Below are 27,792 nucleotides of genomic sequence, written 5' to 3'. Positions count from 1 at the left end.
GGGCATACTGATTGTATTTTTCCTAAAGGAAAAAATGCCAGCAGTTTAGGTTTATTTTTCAAAGGAAGAGGAAGAGGATGAAAAGAAATTGAGCCACAGGAAAATGTCAGGTCACAGTCACTGATGACGCTATTTAAACGGTGTGCCATAATCATATTAGGGTCGAGCACATGGAATTTCTGATTTCTGCATGACACTGAAGAAAGACCAGCAATTATCTGTGTGTGTGTGTGTGTGTGTGTGTGTGTGTGTGTGTGTGTGGATTTGTGAGTGTCTGTTTGCTCTACCTTCCCACCCATTCTGTTAATTCAATTGAGGGACAAGAAGGGGTAATCCACACACCCGGAACAGAAGGAAAAGGTCTGCAGCTGTGCTCGGAGGGACTGGTGTGAAGAGAGAGGCTCAGTCTGACTTGGAGTTCTGTGCTCTGCACGTAAATGCTCTGGAACTGCCCTAATCGACTGAAAATGAGCCGGCTACGGTCATATGGAACAGGTCTGTTTAGCCACATCACTGGGTAGCATGGCAGATGGTAGACCGTCAATGGGTGGTATTGATTGGCTAGATTTGCCTCAGGGTAACAAGACTATGGGTCCTTAAAAACCCGCTTCATCTTTTTTTTCTTTGTGCAGCTACGTACAGTTGTGGTTTTCTTTTCTCACTTCCCCAACCCCCGATATCTCCTCTTTTCCTCTTTGTAAATCAAAAGCCTTCCTTGGTAATCAAAATAGAGAGGTTACCTTGAGATAAACACTCTTTAAATTATCACCAAGGCAAGAAAACTCGAGAATATTTTATTTACTAGGCTGATTACATTTTAATGTTTGAAGAAAGTGACATTTTTTAATTAGTGTTTAAGACATATGGTGAGTGTACAAATTAGCTTACTTCATACAACCAGAATTTGATGAGAGCAACTCCTCCTTCTCACTCCCCAGTTAAAAATCGTCACTTGAAACTTAATGTATGCGAGGAGGTTAAATGGTATTAAGTGATGCAGCCTTGACTTAAAGATGAAGGAGACAGTCACTGTTGTGTGAGGCTAAATGTTGCTTGGATGGGCTGGAAAAATACTATTATCAACATTTATATTTGCAAGAGGATGTGAAAGTTCCAAGGCTTTAATTTTGTCCAGCCAAGGAAACAAAATCCCAGGTATCTGTGTGCATTGGTTTCTCTTTTGGGTACGCATGAACGTAGGATGGTGCGTGCATGCTGTAAGTTATAAAAAATCCTCCTTAAAATCAGGCCATATAACAATGTAAGTGGTGAAATTTATTTTTGCTCAGGTGTTTCTTTATCCTTTTAGCAGCCTCCCCCATTACCTGGGGCTTTCAACCTGGGACATTCTATTTGTTCCTGGCAGAGGAGCAGATTAGTGATTGGAATAGAAATGTACAAAGGAAACACCAAGTTAGCTATACATCCAAAATAGCATACCACAGAAATGTTCCACTTCAAGGCTGATCTTAGGGGAAAAGAGCAGCATTGGGAAGAGATATATGATTAGTTTGCTCTTGTGGTTGTTTATAACTATTTGAATAACTGTGTTTTTAAAAGAGATGCTTAGGGTTATTTGTTTTTGTTTTGTTTTTTCCGGTGTCTTTACTTTTAAGCTTTTGGTTCTTTCCTATCATGAAAGACCATATCAAACAAACCTAATGGTTTATTCAGAAGAAAATTGCACCCTTAAACTCTGGTCTCCATCTTGTATGTGCTTTGTCCATATGCATATTTGTGAATTGGGTTTTCATCATGTGAGTGAATATTTTTCTCTTTTTGCTAAAGGAAAATATTTCCATGGAGTTTTATATTTTCCCCCTTGCTCTGTGTTGATTGGATTTTCCTTATTCATCCTTTGCTGAATGAAACAAAGCTTGTTTGTGTCTCATTCTTCACAGTTCTTATTAGAATCGGTGATGGTGTTTTATTTTGTTTTCTCACTATAAGTCTGGAGAAGGAATTTTATTTATTTATTTTGACAAGATAGAAAGAGAGAGACAAGGCAAGATGCCTATTAGGATACTGGTGTTTCTCAAGTCATATCCTACACCCAAAAGCTATTCTAAGGGGAAAAAAATCACAGTCTTTTAGGATGGTTCATTTGAATCTGTGCACTCTACCCACCTGGTGGTTATATAGTGAACTGTTACTTTAAAGAGTAGTTTAAACACCAGCCATGTTTGGGGCAGGCTGCTCTTGCAAAGAGAGCAGTACATATAACAGGAGTCTACTGTGTGTGAGATAAGGGGAAAATTCAGCTCACTGACTAGAGGTTTTAATGTGCGAACTCTAGGGAAATAATATATTGACTGTTCCGTGGTGCGCAAGAAAATTGAAGAACCCTTTGCAGACGGAGTGCTTTGCAAAGGATTCTATCTGTTTCTCTTAAAACAAAATCTGTGACAAGATGTTTGAAATCAGCAGGACGCTTAATGCTGCTTTGTTAAATAATGAGGTAATATTTTGTCACTTTTTTCTGGGCAGCATCTGTCTGGGGTTTTTTTGTTTTGTTTTTCCCCTTGCTTCATTTTTCCCCCTATGTTTCTGGAGGATTCTCTTTTATTTTCTTTCCTTTTTCCTTCCTTCCTTCCTTCCTTTCTTTCTTTTTTTCTCATGGAAGTCAAGGAAATACAATTCACGCTTCCATTTCTCTTCTTCCCTTTCGGGTGCTTTTGGAGAATTTGGTTGTCTTTTTATTTGCAGTTTCAGCCGGCTGCTGTTTCCTAGCCCATTGTGCCACGTAAGGCTTCTCCACTGCGCGGAGTAGGTAGTTATTAACGCTGAATTGGCTTCTGGTACAGTCCATCTGGACTCTGTGTGGGAAAGCTGGCTGCCGCCGGCGACTGATGCTGAGATATCTGCAACCTTTGGGATGTGTGCATGGTGGCGAGGGGCTGACTGATATGAGATTACTTCTTTTAAGGGAAATTGTTATTAATGAGTCAAGAAACTGCTCATTTATGGTAAGAGGGATACAGCGGCGCTGGCAGCTCCACAACCCTGGGATATCATTTTTAGGTTGCCTTAGCTGCTTGAGTGAGACAAGTTTCTTTCTGTGGTGGTGAAGGATTGTGGCGGAAAAAAAAAAATCATGCATGACTGGGAGACTCGCCTGCCTGATTCTTGAGATAATATATTGAGAATCTGTTGCTTTACAAATGTCACACCACTGATGTAGCGGTCAGCCCCTCACTCTGAAAGATGAATGGTACTATTGGAAATGCAATAATAAGGTTGACTTTTCCCAACAATAGGATTCTGCCTTTGTCTTTAGAGAAAAGGCCTCTGAGGACATTTGTGCATTTGTTTGAGGATTCTGTTGAAAAACTTTAGAGTGGAGGTTTGGGGAAAAGACATCAATATACAAAGTGCATGGATTTTTTTTAGCCTAGCAAAACCAGCTAATTATTTATACTGTAATATACAGTTCCTATATCCGAAAAGTGGCCAGAGTATCTTTTAGTATACCTAATGTTGATTTATGGGTCACTGAGATTAGTGTGGATGGGAGAAAAGGTTTTTAAGAAATTGCGACTTTTATAACCTGCAGAGAAATACAAAGTAAATATTTGGTTCCAAGTGAGCCGTTTTTATTTGTGTGTTTGTCAGCGTGGTGTTTATGTTTACTTTTCACAATATTTTTAATGTTAGTGAAATCACACTCAGAGTTTCTGTTGTTGATGTGGGCACCTGTATCTGCCCTGTGTACGTATGTTGAGCTCTTTAAAAGACTTAACCTATGAATTCATCCTTACCACACAGTTCAGTAGACACCATAGTACTACAGTGACTCATTGGACTCTATACATTTGCTAAAGAAATTATTTTACGTTTACTAAATTAGGAGTGTTCCACTTAAATGGATTATGGTTTTGACATTTCCACTTTTCTCTTTAAAATCTAATAGTTCGTATAGTGTACCCTATACACACTGTTTTATAGTATATCTGTATTTTTAAAAGTGTGTGTGTGTGTGATGACACAGTAGCTTGTAGAAAATAGTTTTAATTTTTAAAAATGTAAAGGCTATTTCTTTTCATATAATTTTTCACAGGCCCATTTATTCTTGGACTTTGAAGCCCACAGTATAGCATGATTTTCGGCCTGAATTTCTACTCTGCCCAGTCCCATCACACTGTCAACTCCAGCCAAAGATTAAAGGTTATGTTAGTGTCTTCAGTAATATTTGTTACCTCTGTGTATTTATTGAGGAACAAAATGATTCAGTTTTGAATTAAATAAATGGAGATATGTCAGTCTTTTGGATAGAAGTAAATCACAAACTTCTCAGGTAAGCCACTTAAAAAACCCAAACCAGAACAAAATACTATACTACCGGAGGCTTGGTAGAGTAGAGGCTATGAATTGTGTAAGATAGACAGAAACTTTCACAAGGCCCCTCACACTTGCTAAATGTCTCTTTGCAAGTCTTTTAAGAGACCAAAGAAAAAAACATCATTTGAAGGAGAGAAGCAAAATCACGTGTTCAGTTAAGCAAGATGAGTACTTTGCACCGTTAGGAAATGAGGTGGTTTTCACAAGCATGCTTTACCTTTCTCTATAGCAGTCGGGAAAGCAAAGAGAAGATGTAATTTGGTGGGTTTTTAAAAATTCAGATCATGCCTCTACCCAAGTTGAAAAATAAATTCATTTAAATAAATCATTCATCATTCTCTGTTTTGAAAAGCTCAGACAGAAGGCAGAAAGGTAGAGACTGACAGCTGCCCCCCACCTCCCCTCAGCTTTTCTCTGTTTTGTTTATTAGGAAAGAGTTTTCTGAAGCAAACTTGTATGAATCTAGTTCATGGAGCAAGCACACTCTCAAACTTGCTTTCCTTTGAAATGCTGGCCATGTTAGCTGCAGAAGGAGCATTAATTACTAAAAATCAGCAGTACTAGGAAATAAAGTTAAAATGTAGATGTATTAGCACATTAAAGTGCTTTTGTTGTATCCTTAAGCCTAGAGGCAGATCATTAAATATGCATTTTGCTAGAAAGCAACTGTCGAGAAAGATAAGATGGTTGAAAATATGCTATATGGGAAAAGCCCTCTGTCAGAGGGGTGGGGTGGTACAGCCCTCAGGACAGGGGAAAGGGAGGACACTCCCACTGTTAAGGTTTACAAGCTGCCAGTGACCTGCAGTTGTTACAGTACTTTTGAGCTGGGAGGAGGGAAAAGGTAAAAATACAAGTATGTCTGTTGTTGCTTCTGCCTGGCCTTAATTACCAGACACAAGAAGCAGTTCAGAAATCTGGTCGCTGTTGTTGTAGAGGTCACCAAATCATTAACATCGTCAATCTGGCAGTAGCTAATTTAAATAGCACCTGATGTTGCAACGCCTCCCTGCGTTTCCTCAGCCAATCAGATCCTGGCTTCAGCTGACAGATGGTCCCATAAATGGATGTAAAAAGGGGAAGCTTAGAGCCAATTTCAGCAAGGCTCTGTTCAGTTGTTCTTATCTACATCCTAGAATCGGGGGTTTCAGCTCACTGCTCCTTTTCTTTCTTTCTTTCCTTTTTTTTTTTTTTTTTTTTTTTTTGGTTTCTCTCCCCCATCCCTCCAAAATAATTATAATTAATATACTCTACAATCATCCACACTGTGTTTTGTGGATCTTTAAAAATATATAACAATAGTAGTCATCTAAAAAAATATTCTGAAACCTTTGCAAATTTTAAGAGAAGAGTCGAAGCTCTGCGAGACCCAATATTTGCCAATAAGAATGGTTATGGTAGGTATGACTAGATTTATAATCTGTTGTTTGTGTTGCTGGAGGGAAGAAAAGCATCTACACCTTGACCAAGAGTTTAGCTCTCTGCTATCTGATTCCTACATTTATTATCTCTTTTGTGTAGGGAGTGTGGGTAGGTCCTTTTATTGAAAAGCAGTGGGGAAATAGATTGTCATTTTTAACAGGTCATTGTCAGTTTTCCCTTTAACATAAAGGCAGGGGTGGGGAGGGAGGTAGGCTGAAATAATTGCTGGTTTTTTTAAAGAGGTTATATTACATGAGACCATAATGGCAAAAGAAGGGATTTCTTTTTGTAAAGGGAGAGGGGGTTTGTCTACGTGCCTGGGATTTGTGGGGCAGGAGGTGGATGCAGCCGGGTTAGGAATCTCTCCATTTCCGTGCTGGGAATTTAAACCTTGAGAGGCAGCTCCTGGATACTGAACATTGAGATGGGCAGTTGTGTTTCAGAAGGGGGACTGCGCAGTCAAAACGGCAAAGAGAGTGATTTATTTGGGCTTCAGTAAATGCTGCATCTTGTATTTCAAAGAGTTTCCTGTCATGACCTCATAAAAAAGAGGAGGCGGCTTGTATGTGTAGCGGTGCCTGGCGTGTTGAGTTGTTGCTTCCTTCTCTGGGCAAGCAGCTCTGTAAGAAGGAATGTCAGCTTTTACATAACGTTCCTTTCCGCTTTTGACACACTGTGTGAGGGTCCATCTTCTTCTGATCACAGATGGAGTGGAATGGCTTGAAGATGGTAAGTGAAAAGAGGAAGGCAGCTTGGAGATTCCAGCCGATTGTGTGTGTGTGTGTGTGTGTGTGTGTGTGTGTAAGGATGGTGGACTGTGCATCGTAAATCACTGTGCAGATCGTTTGTGTGTGTTTGTTAGTATTTCTCTTTTCCGAAAACCGGCATCCATCTCCAGTGTGATGGCACTGCACGCACACAAGGCACACACGCTGCCTCTTCCATAGAACATTCACTTTAGCCAAGCAAGGTTGGTGTCTTTTTTGACAATCACAATGTCACCGTCACTGTTGGTTGGCGGGTCCACCGCCTCTGTGAGCTTTCTACGGAATTGCACGACTGTTAAAGTTAAAGGCACATTTCCTTTTCAGTCTCCTGCTAGGAGTGATGAGGAAGGCTGGGAATGAGGGTAGAGGAGGTGAGGTTCAGTACCAGGAGATGCAATTGTGAAACGGGACTTTTGGATGTGGAAGGGGAAGTGGAAAACCTTTCTGCCAAAGTAGTAAATCTATTTTTAGCATCTTTTTCTAAAAAAAGAAGCAGGGGAACTCCTTGAGTGTCACTCCTGTCGCCTGATGTTGACCCTGAAGATATGGCACAAAATGGCAAGATCAGATGCCACGAGTGCTCACTTTGACTTTGAATTTTCAGCAATATCTTTCATGAGGTTTCAAAGCTGGATATGGGAAGAGGCTGTAAATTCATATCCATCTCACTTATTTCTCACTAGAAAAGCCTGGGGAGGACTTTTCGCTCTGCATAGATGTTATAACAAAGCTGTGGTCTTTTCCCCATTCTTAGAGGATTGCCTTTGTCTGGCTGCTTGTTTTGATGGGTGTAAAACAAATAAGATTAGACCGAGCAGCCCAACTGAAAGCGATAGCTGGGAGGAAAACCCAATGAAAGGTTGCCGGGGAAACGAACAGAGGAAAAGCCGAGTAGGGAGCAGGTGGCTATCATGAGAACACACTGCAAACAGTGTGTGGGGGGGGGGGGAGTGGCCAGGACCTCGATTATCTTTGCTGTTCTTTGTGGCCAGCCCAACTTTAATTATTCTTTATAAATAGGTGTTAATTACATTTCTAACTCTGGTTTACAGTGATTTTTAGAAATCTATTTTTAAGCATCTGTTCTGTCTTCCCTGTTTCCTCCTTCTCCTCCTCCTCTTCCTCCTCCTCCTTCTCCTTCATCTTTTTCTTCTTCTTCTTCTTCTTCTTCTTCTTCTTCTTCTTCTTCTTCTTCTTCTTCTTGTTTTGTTTAAAAGAGAGAGAGAGATAGAGGGGGAAGGGAGGGTAGGAAATCTTGCTCTCTCTCTCTCTCTCCTCCTTTTCTCCTTTTCCCTACTGTAAAATTGTACGTGCGAAAAATCGCAAGGAATCCTATGAGGCCATTTGAAAAAAAATGTAAATTATATTGAATGAAGTTGATGGAAGCATAATAAACTTCCACAGCTGATAGGTTCTGCAAATGATTTCTTAAAAATTTCCAGCAAATATCCATCCATAGGCGGGATATAGGTAGAATAGATTTACCATAAACAATGATTTTGTGCTAGGTGACAGTGGTATTTTGACTAGATCAGATATTGATACTATAGTTTCCGAGAGTTCATTGCATGTCTCCTTTTATGTCCTGAATAGAAATTACTTTTTAAAATAATAAATGAAAGACCGTATAATAGCTCTTTGCTATGCCTCACCCTCCGTATCTCCAGCCACAGGACCTATCAGGCTACACCCTTGCAACCACTGCCTTCCATTTGACATTTGGTCTCGGTTCTGGTCTGGGCATAAACTGAGTGAAAAGCCAATTTTTTTTCAGTGTCTCTGAATGTCTGGGACCCATGTGTGTGCTGGTGACGGGCATCTCTCGCTATTTCTCTAGGTGCTTTATTAGTAATTTCTTTTTCTCATGATGGTGGGACCAGAAGGACTGAAAGGTATAGTGCTTAGGCGAATAGGAGGTAACGTAAAAACTACTGAAACAATGATCTCTTACAGTTTCTTCCTGAGAAACAGATTTGATACAAGATCAGGTAGCTAATGTTAAGCCCAAAAATGAGAGATTGAAAAATACTGAAATGTGGTAAAAGGTTAAGAAATATAATTGGCTTTACTGAAAGTACTCTTAATTTTTTTACTCTCGCCATTGCAAATCTCCGCACACTCCCCCTACCCCAATTCTTTATTTCTTGCCGATGCTTCTCTTTTTGTCTTCTTATTGGGAGATTTTTTAAAAAAATTTTTTTGACTATTGGGGTGAAAATAAATAAAGATATTTTTGTCACACACTTGAACCTTGCTTTCATATCTTGAGTGTGTAAACATGTCGCTATTAAAAATAGAATTGTTTTTTATTATCTCTAATACAGATTTTTTTTTCTGAGAATTTTCAGCATCTTTTAGTTAGCATTAAACAATGTCTATGGGAACTATCACCTTAGCTGGGGTTTTAAAAAAAGACACGTGGTTCTACTGCTGACCTTTTTTACTTCTTTGTCTTAAAAATATTAATGCTCAGTGCCTGCATGTGGAGGTGTGCCTTATGGAGGCACAAGGCTGAGTGTGCATTTATTAAGAAATGAAAATCTGTTTGGAAACATTTCTGAAAAAAACATCTGATTCATCATAGTTTTAACGATCAGAATGTCCATGCATCTCATTGTAATATAATGGCTAAATCATTTAATATTTAAATTTTGAAAGGGTGAAATAAACACAGGTGGAGAAATAGCTGAAAATTTCTTTTGAGAAGTATTGATTCAGAAGACAAATTTAATTTTATAAAAACCTAACAAGCAAAAAAACTAACAAACCTTAACTATTCATTTGTGACCTCAGTCCCATTCATTCCTAACTGCCATTCATCCAAGTCATCCTCCTGACCAAATATAGATGAGCTTATTTCTGTTTGATAGTTTTCCAAAACCATAAAACTTTTTTTCTCTCCCTATAACCCTTTCTTGGTCCTTTGAATATACAAGGATTTTGTTATAACAGGAAAACCAGATTGTTATGAGGTAATAACAATAGAATTTTTTTAAAGAAAAATAGAGAAAATGAGCTACGCATTTACATTTTAGTTCTAAACTCAGTCTTGAAATAGGGTTTGGGACATGTTAGACTTCAGATATTTCAAAGTTAGAATTTCTATTGGGGATGATCTATTTGAAATTTTAAATCTAGAAATCATTGCATGAACGTTGCTTTGTGTGTGAGTGTTCAATATCTCTGAAAGAATTTGCCAGATGAATTAAGGTGTTTTTCTCAAGTAAGAGTTACCATGAACAATGAAAGGGTTTGCTCCAGGCAAGTCCTTTTCTTTGTTTTTATTTATCCCCTTTGCACTATTTCCTTGTTGTGGGTGGATTCTCTTTCTTTCTGAAGATCAAATGCTATTCCTTCCATGAGGAGATACGCTGCTTCAGTTAGCCCTTTGCATCTTAATGCTTTAGTTTAATTTTTTTTAATGAAATAAATTATCTTTGTGTACCGCCAGTAAAGAATGGTGGTCTTGATAGAGGTCATTGTACATGGACAGAAGTACTTTGGCCTTGACAAATTTCTTCATCAGGTCCAATGATCTGTGGCCACCAGGCACTTAATTTATGTGCCTGGATACTTAATATGTACATTTGTTGGTGAGCTGGCCAGCGGATGCTAGACACATGAGTGTGCGCTGGCAAATGCTGCAATGCAGTATTTTTCCCCAATGTCATTGGGAATTTTGGGGGTATGAAGAGACATAAACATTCTCAAGCTTTTGTCTTACTATTTCCCAGTCGATGGGCCATGTTATATAGAATTGGCCGATTCCCCTTTTGAAATTGGTCAACCTTTTATAGCCCACTATCCATTCTCCCATCCATTTGAGGGACATGTGGAAAGTGTGTGTGAGAGAGAGGGAGACTGTATGTGTATCAGTGTACGCATGTGTGTTTCTGGAATCCTGCACCTGTCTTAGGCTTTCCTTATTTGGTATTACCAAATGTGTATATACATACTTGCAAGTATATGTACATCCAAAAATGGAAAGAATCCTAACTGGACCGGCTTCCCATAAGAAGTGACTTCTCCTCACAAACTCCAAGAGTTCTAGTATTAGAAAAATACAAAACTTCCTCAAAAAAGATATATCCAGACCCTTTAGACTTCCATTAATAACCAAACACCTTTCTATAGTTGCCACTTGAAAACTATAAATATGCAAATTTATAACCATATTTGAGAGCTAAAAGCTGCCCTTTCAATCGAGGGGTTGGATTCTAGTTAAAAATGTATGTGCATATATGGAAGGAGAGTTGTTTTTGCTTTGGGGGCATTTGAACCTAATCTTTAACCATTGGTAAAAACAGGGAGATAGGGTGGCTGTGTTGGCATCTCCTGCTTTGTTTTGTATTTGTATGTGTGTGTGTGTGTGTGCGTGTGTTTTGGGAACATCTTTGTATTTTTAAAATCTCAGTGTATTTCAAGGGTATAGGGCTTTTATAGGTCAGCAGCTTTCTAAGGGCAAAAGGAAAGGTGATCGGTGGGCGGGTGGATGGGAGTTGTCACCAGCAGTAATTGTCATAAATTAGCCATATAGAAATGGAAAGAAAAAAAGGCTAAAGGACAAGAGTGGAGAGGGGTACCAACATGTGGGTCTGCACCTTGCTGTTATGAGAGATAATGAGTGATAAATTTGAACTGGTGTTGTTCCGGATGCCCGATAATTTCTCAGAACCTTGACTTTGCAGGTTCATTACTTCCTTGCTTGCTTGTTCACACCTTTAATTATATCCAGTTTGGGATGTTACCTGGGGGCACCGAAGATGAGCCATTTTGTTTGTTGTTTATCTCATTAAGTATTCAGGCAGTATGCTCACAATAGCTTCGGAGCATCCGTGTCAGGAATCAAACACTTCAGAAATGGAATTGTTACAAAAGAACAAAAAATGAAAAAGCAGTCAGCCAGCCAGCTAGCTTGCTTTGGATGTTCATATCCACTCTGCTTGATGGTAATATTTATGCTGTTTCTTGTATGTTCATTAAGAAGTAACTTAATGTAGTGCCAGTGCTCCGAACTGGCCAGCGGCTTTCTCTCTACCTCTCTGTCTTTATCTCTTTCTCTCTTCCCCATGCTCTCCCTCCACCCCTGAGATTTTGCTTTTTTGCCGGACTTTAGAACTTACCATTTTTGCTTTGGGGAGGATTGTTATTCAGATCCTCGTTGTAGCTAACACCAGAGATATTTCCCCCCTCACTACGGATACCCCTCTACAAGAATCAAGAAATGCTGAATGCCATAATGGAATTTTAAAATAAATTTTGGTTGAGAAAGCAGTGAAATTGTTGGAGAAATAAGGTCAGTGCAATGGTTGTGCTTGCATTTTGTTGTGGTTGTTGTTTGGGGGAAGCCTTATTTTTAACCATAAAATAAAATGCAAACTAGCTTATGTAATTTTTTATCCTCACTCAGGGATATGTTTATTGATTTGAGAGAGAGGTAGAGAAACACTAATGTGAAAGAGAAACATCCATCCATTGGTTTCCTCCGTATGTGTCCCGACCTGAGGGTATCGTCCTACAACCTTGGTATGTGCCCTGACCAGGGATCGAACCTGCAGCCTTTTGGTGTACGGGACAATGCTCCAACAAACTGAGCTACGTGGCCAGAGCTATACTTTTTTTAATGGAAAAAAATTACAAGCTGTAGGTCTCTCCTGAAAATAATTTCTGTTGGACTCTTGGTTTGAAAGTAACATTTAAACTTGAGTTTAATTTTTAAATTACTCATTTTAAAGCTATAAAAATGAAATTCATAATTTTTTCTACACGAAGTTTGGTTCTTTTTTCAGGATATGAGGGAGCAGTGAAACAATTCCAGCCAAGATGGTGAATTCTGAGAAACACACCCCAGCATGGAGATTTTCTTTCTCTTTGCACTTGTGGCATTGAATTCACTCTTGCTTATTCTATGAATCAGTTACTTTCGACTTTCTGCTCTTCTCTAAAAACTAGCCCTTGAAGTTGTTTTGCCAACAGTGTTCATAGTAGAAGCTGGCTATCATTTTTGTTGGATGAAGATGTATTTGTTGAAGGCTAACTTATGTGCCTTTCTTTGGAATATAGAGTTCAAGGGTCACTATTTCTTTTTCTTCTCACACTGATCAAAGGACATCATTAAGACTAAGTCCCTGTGATTGGGAATAAAGTTGGGGTGGGGGATCTTAAGAATGAACATTACACAATGAGATTTGTGTCAAATTATGAGAAAAGATCTCTTGGAACATTCAAGTACATAAATGTTTTTCCTTTCGTATTTATGAGTCTAGGTATGACTCCAAAGATAAAAGTAAAAGATCTTCTGGACATTTTTGTCTATAAGGCTCTATGTATCCAGATGTTCATGCTCAGGATAAAGTACAGTTTGGACAGTTGGAAGGAACTTGATTCTCTGTCAGCTGGCCGTGAAGTTTGGGTAAAACCTGTTAATTCTACAGAAACAGGAATTCCTTGCTTCTGAGAGAGGTGATTCTTTGAATAGTTTTTCTGGTGTTAGCCTCCAAGAAGCACCAGAGATGACAGTGACTCTCTTGGCATGCCCCTGTGCAAACTGTAAGTTTATTAGTCGAGCAGAAATCTCCAAGTCACTTTGTCATGCACACTTAGATACTGCATTCAGTGTGTGTGTGTGTGTGTGTGTGTGTGTGTGTGTGGTTGGGGAAAGTAATTGAATGACAACAGTGACCTTCAGTGTGCCCTGGGATGTACCAACAATGCCTTCTCAAGTAGTCTGTGTTTTCCTAAGCTGCCAGTTTAAACCCTACAGAGTTTTGCTTTCTGATTTCTACATGAAAAATCACAGGCTCAGTTGAACATTTTTTTTTTTCGAGTGCCCTCTTTGAAGATGCAACAGTAGTAAATACAGCTTTAATGATAAACTTTAGCTCTAAATGCTATTTAAAAGTCTGTAGTGGAAAGCCTAAGAACTTGCAATCTTCACTAATGAAACTTTCATTAGCAAAGTGCTCACTTAAAATGGAGTAAATGACTAAGTCCCTGCAATTTGTGATTTTGACCAGGTTTGACTCATCCTTCCTATGTTACTTTTTGTAATGCAGCCAACTACACATCGAAAATTCTGTATATTATACATGTCTTCAATATTAATTATTTCTGTTGATGCATTCGGTACAGACAGTACAATTCCCACAAGTCCAGATTCTTACTGTAACACCAAAACAAAAGTGATATTTATGAATAATATTGAGAAAGTTGTCCTCATAGTAACCGTTCCCCAAAGGAAGCTTTACATAAATGTGCATTTATTATTCAGGATATTAAAAGGGATTCCTTAGCTTTTACTTTTTAATTTGGGCTAAAATATGTAAATTGGTTTTATTTTGAAGTTTCTCTGTTTTAGGTGGCTTTGGGGGAGGATAACTTTCTAGCTTGATTATATTTTAATCGCCTCTGTAATGGAAAAGGGTCTAATCCTAAAAACAACCTGGTTATTGTGATTAGGACCCAGAGGGCCATTCTGCAGATGGGGCTAAAACATATCAACTTGTATACATGTAGAAAAAATAGATTTGTTTCTACTAGATACTGTTATTCCCATGTCTTTGTTGGCAGGGCCAGCTCAGAGGCCACGGAACCACGAGTCTGTGTCTGGACTCAGAGGACATTCATGGTGTGTGTGCACTGGCAACCCAATGGAAAGACTGCTCTTTGTTTTAAGAGACCAGGAGTCAAAGGACTTCAACGTCAGGTGGATTTGGGTTGGAATCCTGACTTTTCTAATTAGTAATTGGGTGATCTTGGATAGGTACTTCAGCTTTCTGAGCCTCAGTTTCCTCATCTTTAAGGTGGGGATGGTAAGGCCCAACTCACAGGGTTTCTGTGAGGATCAGATGAGCAACAGTATTGGAAGGCACCAGTCATACACAGAGCCTGAAAGATGAAAGGTGCTTGGAGGATGGTAATCTGTCAGTCTTTCTGCTCGTGCCAGATGTTCTGGGGAGAAGTAACATCACATGCTTCCCTCATAGTCTCCATCCTCTCCCCAGAACTCATGGGGCGATGTGGGTGTGACTCATAGTGGCTTTTAAACATAGATAAGCCCTCAGTTTTTTTCTGGGATTGTGGGGCTTTTGGTTTTCTGCATTCTCCTAGGGTTTAGGTATAACTATGATCTCCTACAAAATTAGAATTAACATGGCTGGCTGGTGTGGCTCAGTGGATTAAACCTCATACCATGGGCTAGTCCAGGTTCAATTACCAGTCAGGGCACATGCCCGGTTTGCAGGCTTGATCCCCAGTAGGGGGCGTGCAGGAGCGGCTGATGGATGTTTCTCTCTAAGATCAATGTTTCTATCTCTCCCTTCCTCTCTCTCTAAAGAATCAATCAATAGAACATATTTTAAAAATTAGAATTAACATGAAATTCAGTCATTAAAAGAGAAAAAAAGTAAACATAAAATTAATCTTAATCAGTGCTGTTTTTTTAGTTTCATGAAAGAGTCTAATAGGAAATTCAGAAGTCAACCAGAAAGAAAAATGCGTTAAGGCTAATTGATATGGTCTCATCTTTCTGTCTAAAATATATAAGATAATCTGTGAATTATTTGACTTTGGCCCAGAAACCAACTTACTTTAGAGCTATTTTTTCCCCTTCACTACATCAGCTTTTTTTCCCCCTCTCCCTCTTGTTTTCCCAATAGGCTGAATTTTGAAGTTCTCTTTCTCAAGGAGTAGTGAAGAGGTTGAAGCAAAAAGTGGTTTAATGAGATTTTTCTAACTCGCCATCAGTTTTCCTTCTCCTGCTTGGTGAGGCAGGGTGATGGATGACTCTGGCAGTGCAAACAGCTCCAGAAGTGATCGGATTGACTGAAGAGGTGTTGGAGATGTGAGCAGAATGCTGGCCCTCGATTTATTACCCTCCCATTGGAAGGAAAAAAAGAGAAAGGAGGAAAATTGCCACCAAAGCCTTGACGTAGCTGTTGATCACACACTCTTGGGAAGGGGTAGTGGGTGGTGTCAGGACTGGTGTCAGGCCAAGACTAATTTTGTACCTTTTTCCCAAGGCTCTGAAGGGGTGACGAAATGGGCACATTAAATAAATTCACAAATTGTTTTAAATTGGAACCTATTGCTGTCACCAGTGAGGATGAGGAAATAATACAAGTAGTCCCTAAAGGGGTTCAAAATGTAAACTGAAAACATAGTCTTAGAACACCGTTTGAAGGCCCTGGATGTTGAATTCCACTTCATACATCACAGGAAGGATGTGAAGGGAAATCATTTTTTTCCCTTAGTTTCACCTTTAAAACTAGGGGGGTGGGGTTCTATTTGATCTGATACCCCAAGTACCATTTTGCAGACCTTATACTTTTATAAAAGACCTTTTCTGTGAAACAGATGGACCATAGAACTCTTCTCTTTCTACGTGTATCTATTTCAAAGCTTCACCGGGGTTCTCCTAAGTATTTTGCAGAAGCCTTGTATATGGTGCACAAGCTCTCTGGCAGGATTGTGGTTAATTTTTTAGAATGTGTTTGTATGGGCAGAAATATATCCGTGGAAGAAAAAGGCTTGAATTAGGAGAAAGGGTTGGATAAGAGATGTTTCTACATAGTTTAACCTAGAAAAATCCCACACATTAATAAAAGACCAAAATGAAATGATTGGGTGAGAGATTTGAGCAGGTGAATGGGCAGGGGAGTGACAGGTGGGTATTCTTAGTATCTTCTTGCTAGATAAGTGTTTGTATTATTACAAAATTGAAAATTCATCCACATTTAAGCCAATACTTGAATCTCAATTCCATTCTGCTTTATACCTCTGGCTTAAGGTTATCTGAAGAAAAGAAAAGCCTTTTAGCTTAGAAGAGCTTTAATAAAAACTCTTAAACAGGTCTCTAATTAGTGAATTTTGAAGACACCGGATTGCATTTGATATAGTCTTAACAATGCTATTGGGTTGTGTGAATTTTCCAAGAACAGAGGAGCAAGTTTGCATTTTTAGAACTTAAGCTGTTCCCAGCACAGTTCTGCTATAAGGGACCTATGACCATGGAGATCACTTCTCACATTCACTTAACATTGTATAATTTTTATCCTATAGTGTCCTTTTGATCTCTTTAATGTAATTAAGGCAGGTACTGTTAACCCCTTTTTATAGAAAATAAAGCTCAACCACCTGCCTTAGGTGACATGTTTAACCACATCAGAAGTCCTAGTTCCAGAGTGTCTGGGAATACATCCAGCTTGGCCAAAGTTTACTTCCCTAAGGGGGAAAAAAGGGATTCATTTTCTAGATCAACTTTCTAAGTGTGAAATCAGCAAACACAATTGCATATCTGTTGCATATGAACCACATTCTAGGAGCCTCCTGGAATGTGGCAGTACGTAATACATAATCAAAGGTAGTAGAGAAGGGCAATGACAGGCAGAGTGCAAAGTGTGTCCTGGCAGAGGAGGTGCAATGGACAACTGAGGGAGCCTTCTGTCTTGTTGGGGGAAGGAAACAAGGCTTTTTGGAGGAAAGGCCATTTGAGTGGAGACAGGAAAGCTAGATAGGCAGAGAAATTAGGATAAAGGGGAATTCCATGTGGAGGGAAGAGGAAGAGTAAAGACGCCAAGACAGGAACGTGCTTAAGGAATGACAAATAGTCTGGTGTGAATGCAGTTTAGGAAGTGTAAAGATACAGCCAAAGAGACAAGTAGAAGTTATGGTCTAGGACTCAGGGTGTTTTAACTTGGTTTTTATTTTATTTGAATTGATAGCTATGGAATGTCTTAGATCAAAGAACTGTAGTTTCCTGATTGTTTTTGCAGGGTCAAGAGCTGTCTTTATTGAGTCATGATTTCTCAGAAATTGAGGTCACCCTAAAGATGTTTCTAAATTAGGTATTGGTTATTTAGAGGGAATCATCATTGTAGAGCTCTTCTGATCATAGTGTGATGCTATGACGATGATGCTCATTGGTGAAGTCACATTGCGGATTGCTTTTAAGGTTACAGTGCTAAAAGCAGTAGGAGGAAAAATATCAACTTTATTTCAGATCGTAAAGAAATATGCCATTGGAAGAATACGCTGCATTCTCTCACCAACAGGTACCAGTGCTTATTTTGTGGGATAATGTGTAGCCAGGAGGGTGGTGGTTTGGGAATAAGCTTATTTCCTCCACAATAGGAAGTACCTGTTCAGACTTTCAAGTGCATGTATCAAGTTATGCTGGTCTCCCCTGGTAGTCTATGAACGCTGGAGGGCAGAAATCATGTCAAATGCTCTCTTATTTCAGTGCTGGGCACACAGTAGGTACTCAATAATTGTCTGTTGAATTGAGTTATAATTGTTTTCAAGATCCTAAAGCACAGTTAGAAGATTTGTGAGTCTTGGGTCTGTCATCAACTTGTGGAAGTGTAGTTTGTCTAAGCCACACTTTCTGAGTTTTAGTTTCTTAAGATATAAAATAGAATTAATACAACTTCATAGCTTGATGGGAGGGTCCGGTAAACTGTATCCTCAATACACTTTTACAGATGGGATAATAATATTAGTAAATTATTAGGTTCTAAGTTTTTCTTTGTTTCGTTTTGGTTTTGTGAGCTTTTGGTTTTTTATTTTGTTGTTGTTAATGCTCACCCGAGGATATGTTTTCCATTGATTTTTAGGAAGAGTGGAATGGAAGAGAGTGAGAGAGAGAGAGAGAGAGAGAGAGAGAGAGAGAAAGATTGATGTGCGAGAGACACATCAATTGGTGTCCTCCCATACACACCCTGACCAAAGATGGGGATCAAACCTGCAACCCAAGTATATACCCTTGACCAGGAATTGAACCTGCAATCCTTCTGTGTGTGGGCCAATACTCTAACCACTTAGCCATACAAGCCAGCGCTGTTATGTTCTAATTGTTTTGTGGATTTTTTTGTTGAAGGTATTATAGATGTCCCTCTTTTTTCCCCATTGGCCCCCTCCTTGCCCCTCCCACCTCCCTCCTGCTTTCCCCAACCTAATGTCTGTGTCCATTGGTTGTACTTATATGCATATCAGTTCTCTGGTTTATTTCTTCCCACTTAAGTTCTAGTTTTGCCAATTATTTTACTGGGTCTTGACCAGAATTTTTAACAATTAAAACAATAGCATATTAGAATGGAATAAAATAGGAAAAAAAGGTATCAGTGGCTGATACTTAGTAAGCGTATTATATCATGAAACTTTTGTTTCAGTTATCTGTGTTCTGATTTGTGATATGAAATTCAATGTATTTTTTACTTTTTTCTTTGCTTTGTTGGATTATAGTCAGTAAAATTTGAGAAACCCTGGTCTAGATGATAGTGAGTTCTGTGTTTGTCCAAAGGGAGAAAAAGTCAAATTTTTTCAGAGCTATATGATGCAAAGTCTCTAGTAACTTTCAAATTGTTAAGGAAAGGATGACTTCTGATTATTTTAGAATTAAAATAGAACACTGTATCCTAAATCTTTGAAAAAATTGATGTCTATATGGTATATGTTGGGACTTTCTCATAATCAATTTTTTTTTAACTAACAGACCTCATTCTTTGGTCCTGCTACCCAGTTGAAGCTACAAAGTAATGACAACAATAAGTAGTGGAAGTGACCTAGAGTGGAGACTAGAAATAATGAAATTAGCTTTTATTTCATGAACTTGAACTATGAGTCAGGCACTGTGCCTTACACACACCATTGCCTTTAATCCGTAGAACAATCTTAAACACTAAATGTTAATTTTCCTATTTTATGGATAATCTAACTAAAGTTTTGAAAGGTAAATTAAAGTTATAGAATCAGTAATTGATTAGGCCAGGATTTTACTTGAACCCAGGTGTGTCTAATTACAGAGCAAAATTTAAAATATTTTTTTTTATTCCATGAAAAGGTGTTAAAGTGCCTACTATGTATTAGCATTGTACTGCTTTACAAAGATAAGTGGTTCAGTTGGTCTCTGCCCTAGAGGATTTCCTAGCTGCCCTTGAGGTTTTACTACACATGAAAAGAAGTAAGATATTATTTAAGCATGAGGGACAGGCTCAAAGACTTTCATGCTGTGTACTTTATTTTGGAAGTACTGAGAAAAGTGCCTAGCACATAGTAGGTATTCAATAAAGATTTCTTGAATTAAATTGACGTTGGATTAATTCTCACTTGGGGACTGGGCAGGGAATGGAAGAGTATTGGGGAAACTTTGTGTTAAAGAATATCCAAAAATAAAAGAAGGTCCTTATCTCCAGTATGGCAGATCCATCTGTCTTAAAGCCATTCAGTCTTTTGGAACACTTAAAATTGGCATCAGAAAAAAAAACAACCAGAGCTCAATAACTCAAATTATAAACTTTCAACTTTCATTCAGGGAGAGAGAATATTTTCCATCTTAGTAGGGAAGAGAGTAATGTGGCAGAGACATTTCGAGAATGATAAATGGAGGACAGGCTTCCTTAGATTGAAAAATAATAATTACTGTTATCATTATCATTGTTATTTTTACTGTACCACTTACTAACCTCATAACCTCAAACAAGTGTCATGATCTCTCTGAGCCTCAGTTTCCACATTTGTAAAATGATTTATACCTCCCAGGGTTGTTGCAAGGATTAAATAGATCCATTTGAGCCCTAGCCGGTATTGCTCAGTGGTTAGAGCATCGGCCTGCGGTCCAGAGAGACCCGGATTTGGTCCCCACTGAGGGCACGTACCTCCGTTGCAGTTTGTCCCCAGCCCTGGTTGGGTCGTGCGGGTGGCGACCACTCGATGTGTCCCTTTCAGGTCGATGTTTCTCTCTCTCTCCCTCCCACTCTATCTGAACAAAATATGGAAAAATGTCCTCGGGTGAGGATAAAAAATAAATAAATAGATCCATTTGATAAATATGTACTAAGCCCTTCCTATTTGGTCGTCTCTGATAATTTAATAGGAAAGGAGACATAGCCCCCGGCCCTCAGGGAGTTGAATGTCTGATGACAGTACTGTGAGAGTGGGTTTCAGATTCCCACCATGGGCAAAGGCCACTACTGAACAAATGCAGCACCCTGCAGTCTGCCTGGGGGTGTGCATATGATCGCCATGCATGTCTCATTTGCATCATTAGAAGTTCAAGTATATTGAGGTGAAGATGCTATAATAATCATCTTTTTATCTCCCCTCACCCCTAGGCCCCAGCTTTTGCTGTCGGCACAGTGTTACCTTACATAGACATTGCTCAATGAATCCAGCCCAATTCAGCAAATATTTACCAAGTTGTTCAGGGCACTGTGCTAGGGAAGGGAGAATAACATTTGCTGAACCGAGTTGGGTTGAAAACGACCTCAGAGAACAAGAGGGGAACATATCATGAGGTGGTGATAAACTACACTAGTGCTAAAAATGCCCATGATCTATTCAGGAAGAAAAATAGGGCCCCAAAGAAAATTCAGCAGTGAGCCTAAAAAAATAATGTATTCTTTCTCTCTCTCAGTGCTATTTTGTTTGTATTTTATGGGGAACGAATGCATTTGCTATATAGGCACATAGTTGAGATGTGATCTCAGAGATGGCTACTTAATTGATTTGTGGATCAGGACCAAGCCCAGCCGCCTTCACCAGGCCCAGGAGACCCTCCCTGGCCTGGCTTCAGCCCTCCTTTTCGGCCTTCCATCCTGGCAACCTTCTGCCTTCCATTTCTCTTCCACTGTGGAACTGCACCACGCTGTTCCGCACCTGTGCTCAAAAAGATCCCTTGGTCTCAAATATCCTTCTGCTTTTCTTTACCATGAGACAAGTAGGAGGCCCATCTCATCCAGAAAAGCTTCCCTGACTCATGCTGGTTTAGAGCCGCCTCTGTGGGCAGTGCCAGCCTCTTTCCATCATTGGTCTTCCATACCGCATACTCAGTGGTTGATTTGTCTGTGTTTCACCACCACCTCAACACTCAGGACTGGGTTTATTTCTGTGCCTGGCACCTAACTGTTAACTGAATGATGCAGTTGCTATGGGTTAGGTTGTCCATAAGGGTTTCCTATCAGCTGCTCTATTAACCTCTGTCCTGTAAGAAGGGTATTCAAATCAAAGCCCCTTTGTTGTGTAGACTAGCTTTGACACTTGTTCACCAACCATTGTTCTGTAACTTTGAGTTGAAAATTTGAAGTATGTCTATTTACGTGAAACTTTTCCTGATCACCATGACTAACCTGTAATTCCTTAGCAATTCTTCTGTCTTCTGGACCAGTGATTTTCAACCTTTTTCATCTCACGGCACATAGAAATTAATTATTAAAATTCTGAGACACACCAAAAAATATACTTTTTGCCAATCTGACAAAATTCACACCAGATGGCTACTGTTGTATTGACTATTATCATCTTTTTATTTGACAGTCTAAAGGAAAAGAGATTAGTGCCCCTGACTAAATAGTCAGGTATGGCATGTTTTACAAATTCTTGTGGCACACCAGTGCACCATGGCACACTGGTTGAAAACCACTGTTCTAGACTGTTTTTTATCACTTGCTATCTGTATGATACATCACAGTAGTGACCCTTATAGTGTATTGAAGGCATTGCAAAAAAAGAAAATTTATTTAGGTTATCTCATTAAACCTCACAACAACTCTAGGAAGCAGGTGTTTTTACTCCCATTTTGAAGAAAGAGCGCCATGTGGCTTCCATAACTTGCACAAGGTCACATGGGTAGGAAATGTCAGACTTGGGATTCCAAGCCTAGACTATTTGATTCTAAAGCCCGTGTTCTGTCTCCCATTTTGTATTACTCACCTCTTAAAAGTTAGGGACTAAAAGACTAAATATGGCATTTAGTCCAGTGGTTATTAATAAGGACTTTCGATCAAGACCACTAGGATTCCAGTCAAATCCTGGTTTTACCAGTTGTGACCTTGGACAGATCTCTCACTCTCCGTATGTCTCAATTTCTTCATCTGTAAACTAGAGTTGTTTTGAGGATTTGATGGGCCAATGAATAATAAGAACTTAGAATGGTACTTGGCATATAAAGTACTAATGATCATCATTGTCATCATGCAATATTAACTGTGTCTCATTCTTCAAATATTTGTTGAGTATCTGATAGATGTGACACACTGTTGTAGGTGCTGGAGATACAGCAGTGACTAAGACAAACCCCTGCCCTCATAAAGCTTTTGTTTTAGCGGGGAAAGACAGACAATAGCATAATAAGTAAATTATAGTAGATATTATCTATTTTGTGATATTCTATAATTTCACATAATGAAATGCTATTTTAAAAATACATTGAGATAATGGGTTGGAGAGTAGAACTATTGAGTACTTATTTGTGGACACCCAGTGACACCACCAATGGTTCAGCCAGTTTCTTGCTTCTACTTGTCAGCTGTAGCGACTGTCCATGCCCTCTTCTGCAAGGCTGGGCTTCATGCATCCAGCTGCTGACTCATGGGGTGACAGGCTTGCCTGATCTGCATTCAGGGTGTGGGGTGGTCAGCCCTGGAGTAGCAAGAAATTAAACAATAAGGTTAAGGTGACTGGGCCCCAGGAAAACTCAACATGGAGAAATCATAAATAGGTCAGAGGTCCACAGTCTCTGAGGGAGAGGTTTCATTCTTTTTCCTTATAGTTGAGGCTATGAAATGAAATAAAGGTCCCAAGAAAGTTAGAAGGAATGTTTAGTTAATCAATCAGCTAAGGACTGGGTCAGCCAGGATGTTTCATCAAGTAATGTTGAAAGATCACCCAATTGCTCTTTGCAGACCTAAAAAGTACAGTAGTTACTGGCATTATCATAGGATTCTTCATTTCCATAAGAGTATTCTAGTGGTTAAGAGCATGAGTTTTGGAGTCAAAGAAATCGAGGGATTTTTTTTCCTTCCCCACTTACCTGTGTTGGGGTCTTGGTGAAATCACTAATTTGTCTGAGCCTTGATTTCATTGCAAAATGAAGCTAATAAATATCCACTTCATAGACTTGCTTATTTATTTTTTATTTTTATTTTTATATGCATATTTAAAGGATTAATTGTTAGCATATGTCAAGAGCCAGGTTCAAGGCTGGGTACATAGTAGGCATTTAATAAAAGTGAATTTTAAAAAATAGTTCAGTCCCCTAGACTGTACATTTTTATTCCAGTTTTACTGAGAAATAATTGCCATACATCACTGTATAAGTTTAAGGACTACAGCATGATGGTTTGATTTACATATATTATGAAATGCTGACCACAATATATTCGGCTCACAACCACCTTCTCACATAGATGAAATAAAAATAAGAGAAAGAAGAAAAGAATAAAGGGAAATTTTTTTCTCCTTGTCATGAGAAAGTTTAGAATTTACTTTCTAAACTTTCCTACACATCATACAGCAGTGTTTGCTGTAGTCATCAGGTTGTATATTATATGCCTAGTACTTACTTGTCTTGTAACTGGAAGTTTGTAGCTTTTGACCACCTTCTTCCAATTTCCCCTACCGCTACCCCTACCTCTGGTAACCACAAGTCTGATCTCTTTTTCTGTGAGTCTGGATTTTGAAATTTTAGATTTTATATGTAAGTGAGATCATTCATTATTTGTCTTTCTCTGTCTGACTTATTTTGTTTAGTATGATACCATCAAGGTTCATCCATGTGGTTGCAAATGGTAGGGTTTCTTCATTTTTTTATGGCTGACTAGTCCATTATATGCACCACATCTTATTTATCCATTAATCTAATTATGGATTCTTCGATTGTTTCCATGGCTGTTGTAAATAATACTGCTATGAACATGGGATGCAGATATCTTTTTGAATCAGAGTTTTCATTTCCTTTGGATATATTCCCAGAAGTGAAATTGTTGGATTGCATGATAGTTCTATTTGTAATTTTTTGAGGCTCTTCCATACTGTTCCACCTGCAATGCACAAGTGTTTCCTCTTCTCCACATCCACACCAGCATTTGTTATCGTTTGTCTTTTTTGTGATGGCCATTCTGACAGGCATGAGATGTTGAGACTAGCGACATCTCTAGTGACTAGTGATGTTGAGCATCTTTTCATGTACCTGATGGCCTTTCGTATATCTTCTCTGGAGAAATGTCTCTCTAGGTCCTTTGCCTATTTTAAATTGGGTTAATTGTGGGGTTTTTAATTTAATTGTATGAGTTCTTTATATGTGTTGTATATTAACCTCTTATTAGATATATGGTTTGCAATTGTTTTTTCCATTTCATAGGTTATCTTTTCACTTTGTTGATGGTTTATTTTGCTGTGCAAAAGTTTTTTAGCATGATGAAATCCCACTTGTTAATTTTTTAATTTTGTTGCTGTGCTTTAGATGTAATATCTAAAAAATCATTACCAAGACCCATGTCAAAGTGCTTTGTTTGTATAGTTTCTTTAAAAGTTTCATGGCTTCAGGTCTTATATTTAAATCTTTAATCCATTTCAAGTTAATTTTTGTGAGTTGTATAAGATATGTCTAGTTTCATTATTTTACATGTGAATATCCAACTATCCTAGCACCATTGATTGAATAAACTATCTTTCTCCATTGAGCATTCTCGGCTCCTTGTCAAATATTAGTTGACCGTATATGCTTGGGTTTATTTCTGGGCTCTGGATTTTGTTCCATTGGCCTATATGTTTTTAAGCCAGTACCATAAAGTTTTGATTAGTATAGTTTGAAATCAGGAAATGTGATATCCCTGCTTTGTTCTTATGTCTCGGGATTTCTTTGGCAATTCTGTGTCTTTTTTGATTACAAATAAATTTTAGGAGTGTTTTTGTACTTCTGTAAAAAACTGCCATTGGAATCTTGATAGTGATTGTATTGAATCTATAGATGGCTTTTGGTAGTATTGACATTTTAACAATCTTAATTCTTTCAATCCACAAACAAATAATACTTTTTTATTTGTGTCTTCTTCTATTTTTTTAATCAATGTCTTATAGTTGTCAGTGTAGATAACTGTTACCTCCTTGACTAAATTTATTCCAAAGTATTTTGTTGTTTGATGTTATCATCAATGAGATTAATTTCTTTCTCAGAAAGTTTGTTCTTAGTATATAGAGACAGTAGTAATTTTTGTATTAATTTTATATACTGTACCTTGACTGAATTCATTAATTAGATCTAATGATTTTTTGCCTAGTTTTTAGGATTTTTTATGTATAAAAGTAGGTTGTCTGCAAATAAATAATTTTACTTCTTCCTTTTAAATTCTGATACTTTTTATTTCTTTTTCTTGCCTGATTGCTCTAACTAGGACTTCAAGTATGATGTGAAGTAAGAGTGGTAAGAGTGGGCATCCTTGTCTTCCTCCTGATCTTAGAGGAAAGCTTTCAACCCTTCACCATTGAGTATTATGTTATCTGTGGGCTTATCATATGTGTCCTTTATTATGTTGAAATATGTTCCTGTTATACCTAACTCATTAAGAGTTCTTATCATGAATGGATGTTGAATTTTGTTGAATGCTTTTTCTGCATCTATTGAAATGGTTATATGATTCTTTTTCTTTATTCTGTTAATGTGATACAATGTGATGTATCACATTGATTTGCATATTTTGAACCATCCTTGCATTAGGGTATGCATTTAAAATATTGGTCATTTATTGCAGGGTTCACAGGGAGAGAAGATTTAGGCTAAAATATGTGAGTTACTTCCCATTACATAGCCTCCAAATAAGAGAACAGATCATCTTAAAAATGAGGACATATCATCCCAGGAAGAATTGTGTTGCCAGAGAAAGTTAAGATTTGATTTGCTTCAAATCAATATGGTAGAGACTAGAACAGCCAGCCTTTGTCACAAAGCTGTGTTGGCTCCATCCTCCTGGAGTCACAGGCCCTTAGAGGCCTGAGGCTCTGTAAAGAAAGGCACTTGATAAAAGGGCATTGGAGTTATTAATCCTGAGTTCAATTCTTGATTCTGCTAATTTTTAGTTTTGTACTTTCTTATACTTAATGTTGAATGTGTATTTTCATAGGTCAAATATTCAGGCAAGAACTCCTATACTAATTGGAATTGTATAGAAACCTACTTGATGTTCAAGTGTCAGCAACTGGGAAGCATTCGTTCTAAAATGTAGATAAAAACCTTTATGCATTTTTTTCCTCTTTTGTTGTATATACTATTGCATAAAATTAGGTTAAAATCTGAAGATTAAAAAAGAAAGTAAGAGATAGTTTATTTTCATATCAAAGCTCCTTTGTTTTCATTAGCAATGTGCACACTTAAAATTACTTAAAACAAACAAACTCTCCATCAAACACTTTTAAGAGTAGAAGAATAATTTTCCAAGCATTTGACAGCACACCTTTTGTACAGAGCACTGAATGAGCCCTAAATATTTTCTTCCTTTTGTGGTTAGTGGCATGATGGTGCTAGATTTTCCAAGAATTTATTTGACCTCCTTGGCCACTAGTTCACATTTATTTTGATCTTAGTGCCTGCGCTCATCTAAAATAAACAGTGCAGGAAGAAGGAAAGGCTTAAGAAAAAGATTTAAACATATAAAACCACATTTTCCTCTTATGATTTTTCTCAATACACTGCAGAGCCAGGTGGGTTGGGAAAAGGATGTCTCTTCCAATATCCCCATGTTTTCTCCCTCTGAGCTCTCCTAGTACCCTGCATCTGATTCATTCAATGGGCTTTGGTTGAATTCTATCTGTGTACTGCATGCTGGGAGCAAGAACCAACCAAAATGCAAGCCTTACTCTCAAAGAGCTCCCAGTCAGTGAGGAGAGAGGAACGTAAACCACAACTGAATTCTGAGTTGTGAGTGCCACAACAGAGGAGAGAGAGGAGGTACCTGAGGCTGTGTAGGTCGGCTTCCACTGAGTTTTGCGAAATAGCAGGGTTATTGAAATGGTGATGAGAGAAACTTTAGTGGGGGGAGGAAGCACACATGTAAAGACGTGAAGGCCTATGACATGGAAGGGATATACTGTAAGATGTATGCAGAGTCTGACACTTGCCTTAATGCATTTGGAACTTTTGTCTGTTTACAGATCTGTCTACTAACACCCTCCCCCAAGACTGAATTCCTGGAGATGCAATGCCATGGTACTCAGTCATTTAACAATAATAATATATTTAAACATTGCTACATTCCTGTGAACCCTATCAACATTGAGAGAACTGAGGCACAGAACCATTAAGTAACATGTCCAAGGTCACACAACTAAACAGGGATTTAAACTTAGGTATTCAGATTCCAATGCCTGTCCGTTAAACATTATGTTATGCAATAGATTTTAAACAAGTGTTTGAATTGATTTGGATTGAATGGATGTAAAAGTAATTACATGATTATTTATTCACTCATTTGTGTGTTTTGTTTTTTTAATCATGCCA

At 38.4% G+C, this 27,792-nt stretch overlaps 1 protein-coding gene across 6 annotated transcripts in view; it reads left to right on the top strand.

Annotated features, from left to right (window-relative positions):
* The first annotated feature begins 404 nt into the window (after positions 1-404).
* The window catches only part of ELAVL4 (ELAV like RNA binding protein 4), a 93,919-nt gene continuing 66,531 nt past the window's right edge, over positions 405-27,792 (top strand). For 2 of the 6 annotated variants that reach the window (XM_036255960.1, XM_036255956.1), the window contains exon 1: positions 6,356-6,489. In XM_036255960.1, the coding sequence (XP_036111853.1) occupies positions 6,466-6,489 (24 nt within the window). In that variant the 5' untranslated portion in view covers positions 6,356-6,465. Of the gene's footprint in view, positions 496-2,806; positions 2,967-5,634; positions 5,736-6,135; positions 6,490-27,792 lie in introns of those variants that run through there. The other 4 variants (XM_036255959.1, XM_036255955.1, XM_036255957.1 and 1 more) reach the window with 4 other exon arrangements.

Source organism: Molossus molossus, unplaced genomic scaffold (genome assembly GCF_014108415.1).
Source record: "Molossus molossus isolate mMolMol1 unplaced genomic scaffold, mMolMol1.p scaffold_m16_p_12, whole genome shotgun sequence".
In the NCBI taxonomy this organism is placed as follows: domain Eukaryota; kingdom Metazoa; phylum Chordata; class Mammalia; order Chiroptera; family Molossidae; genus Molossus; species Molossus molossus.
Note: the sequence above shows the minus strand (reverse complement) of the source record. Positions and strands in the feature narration are given on the sequence as shown.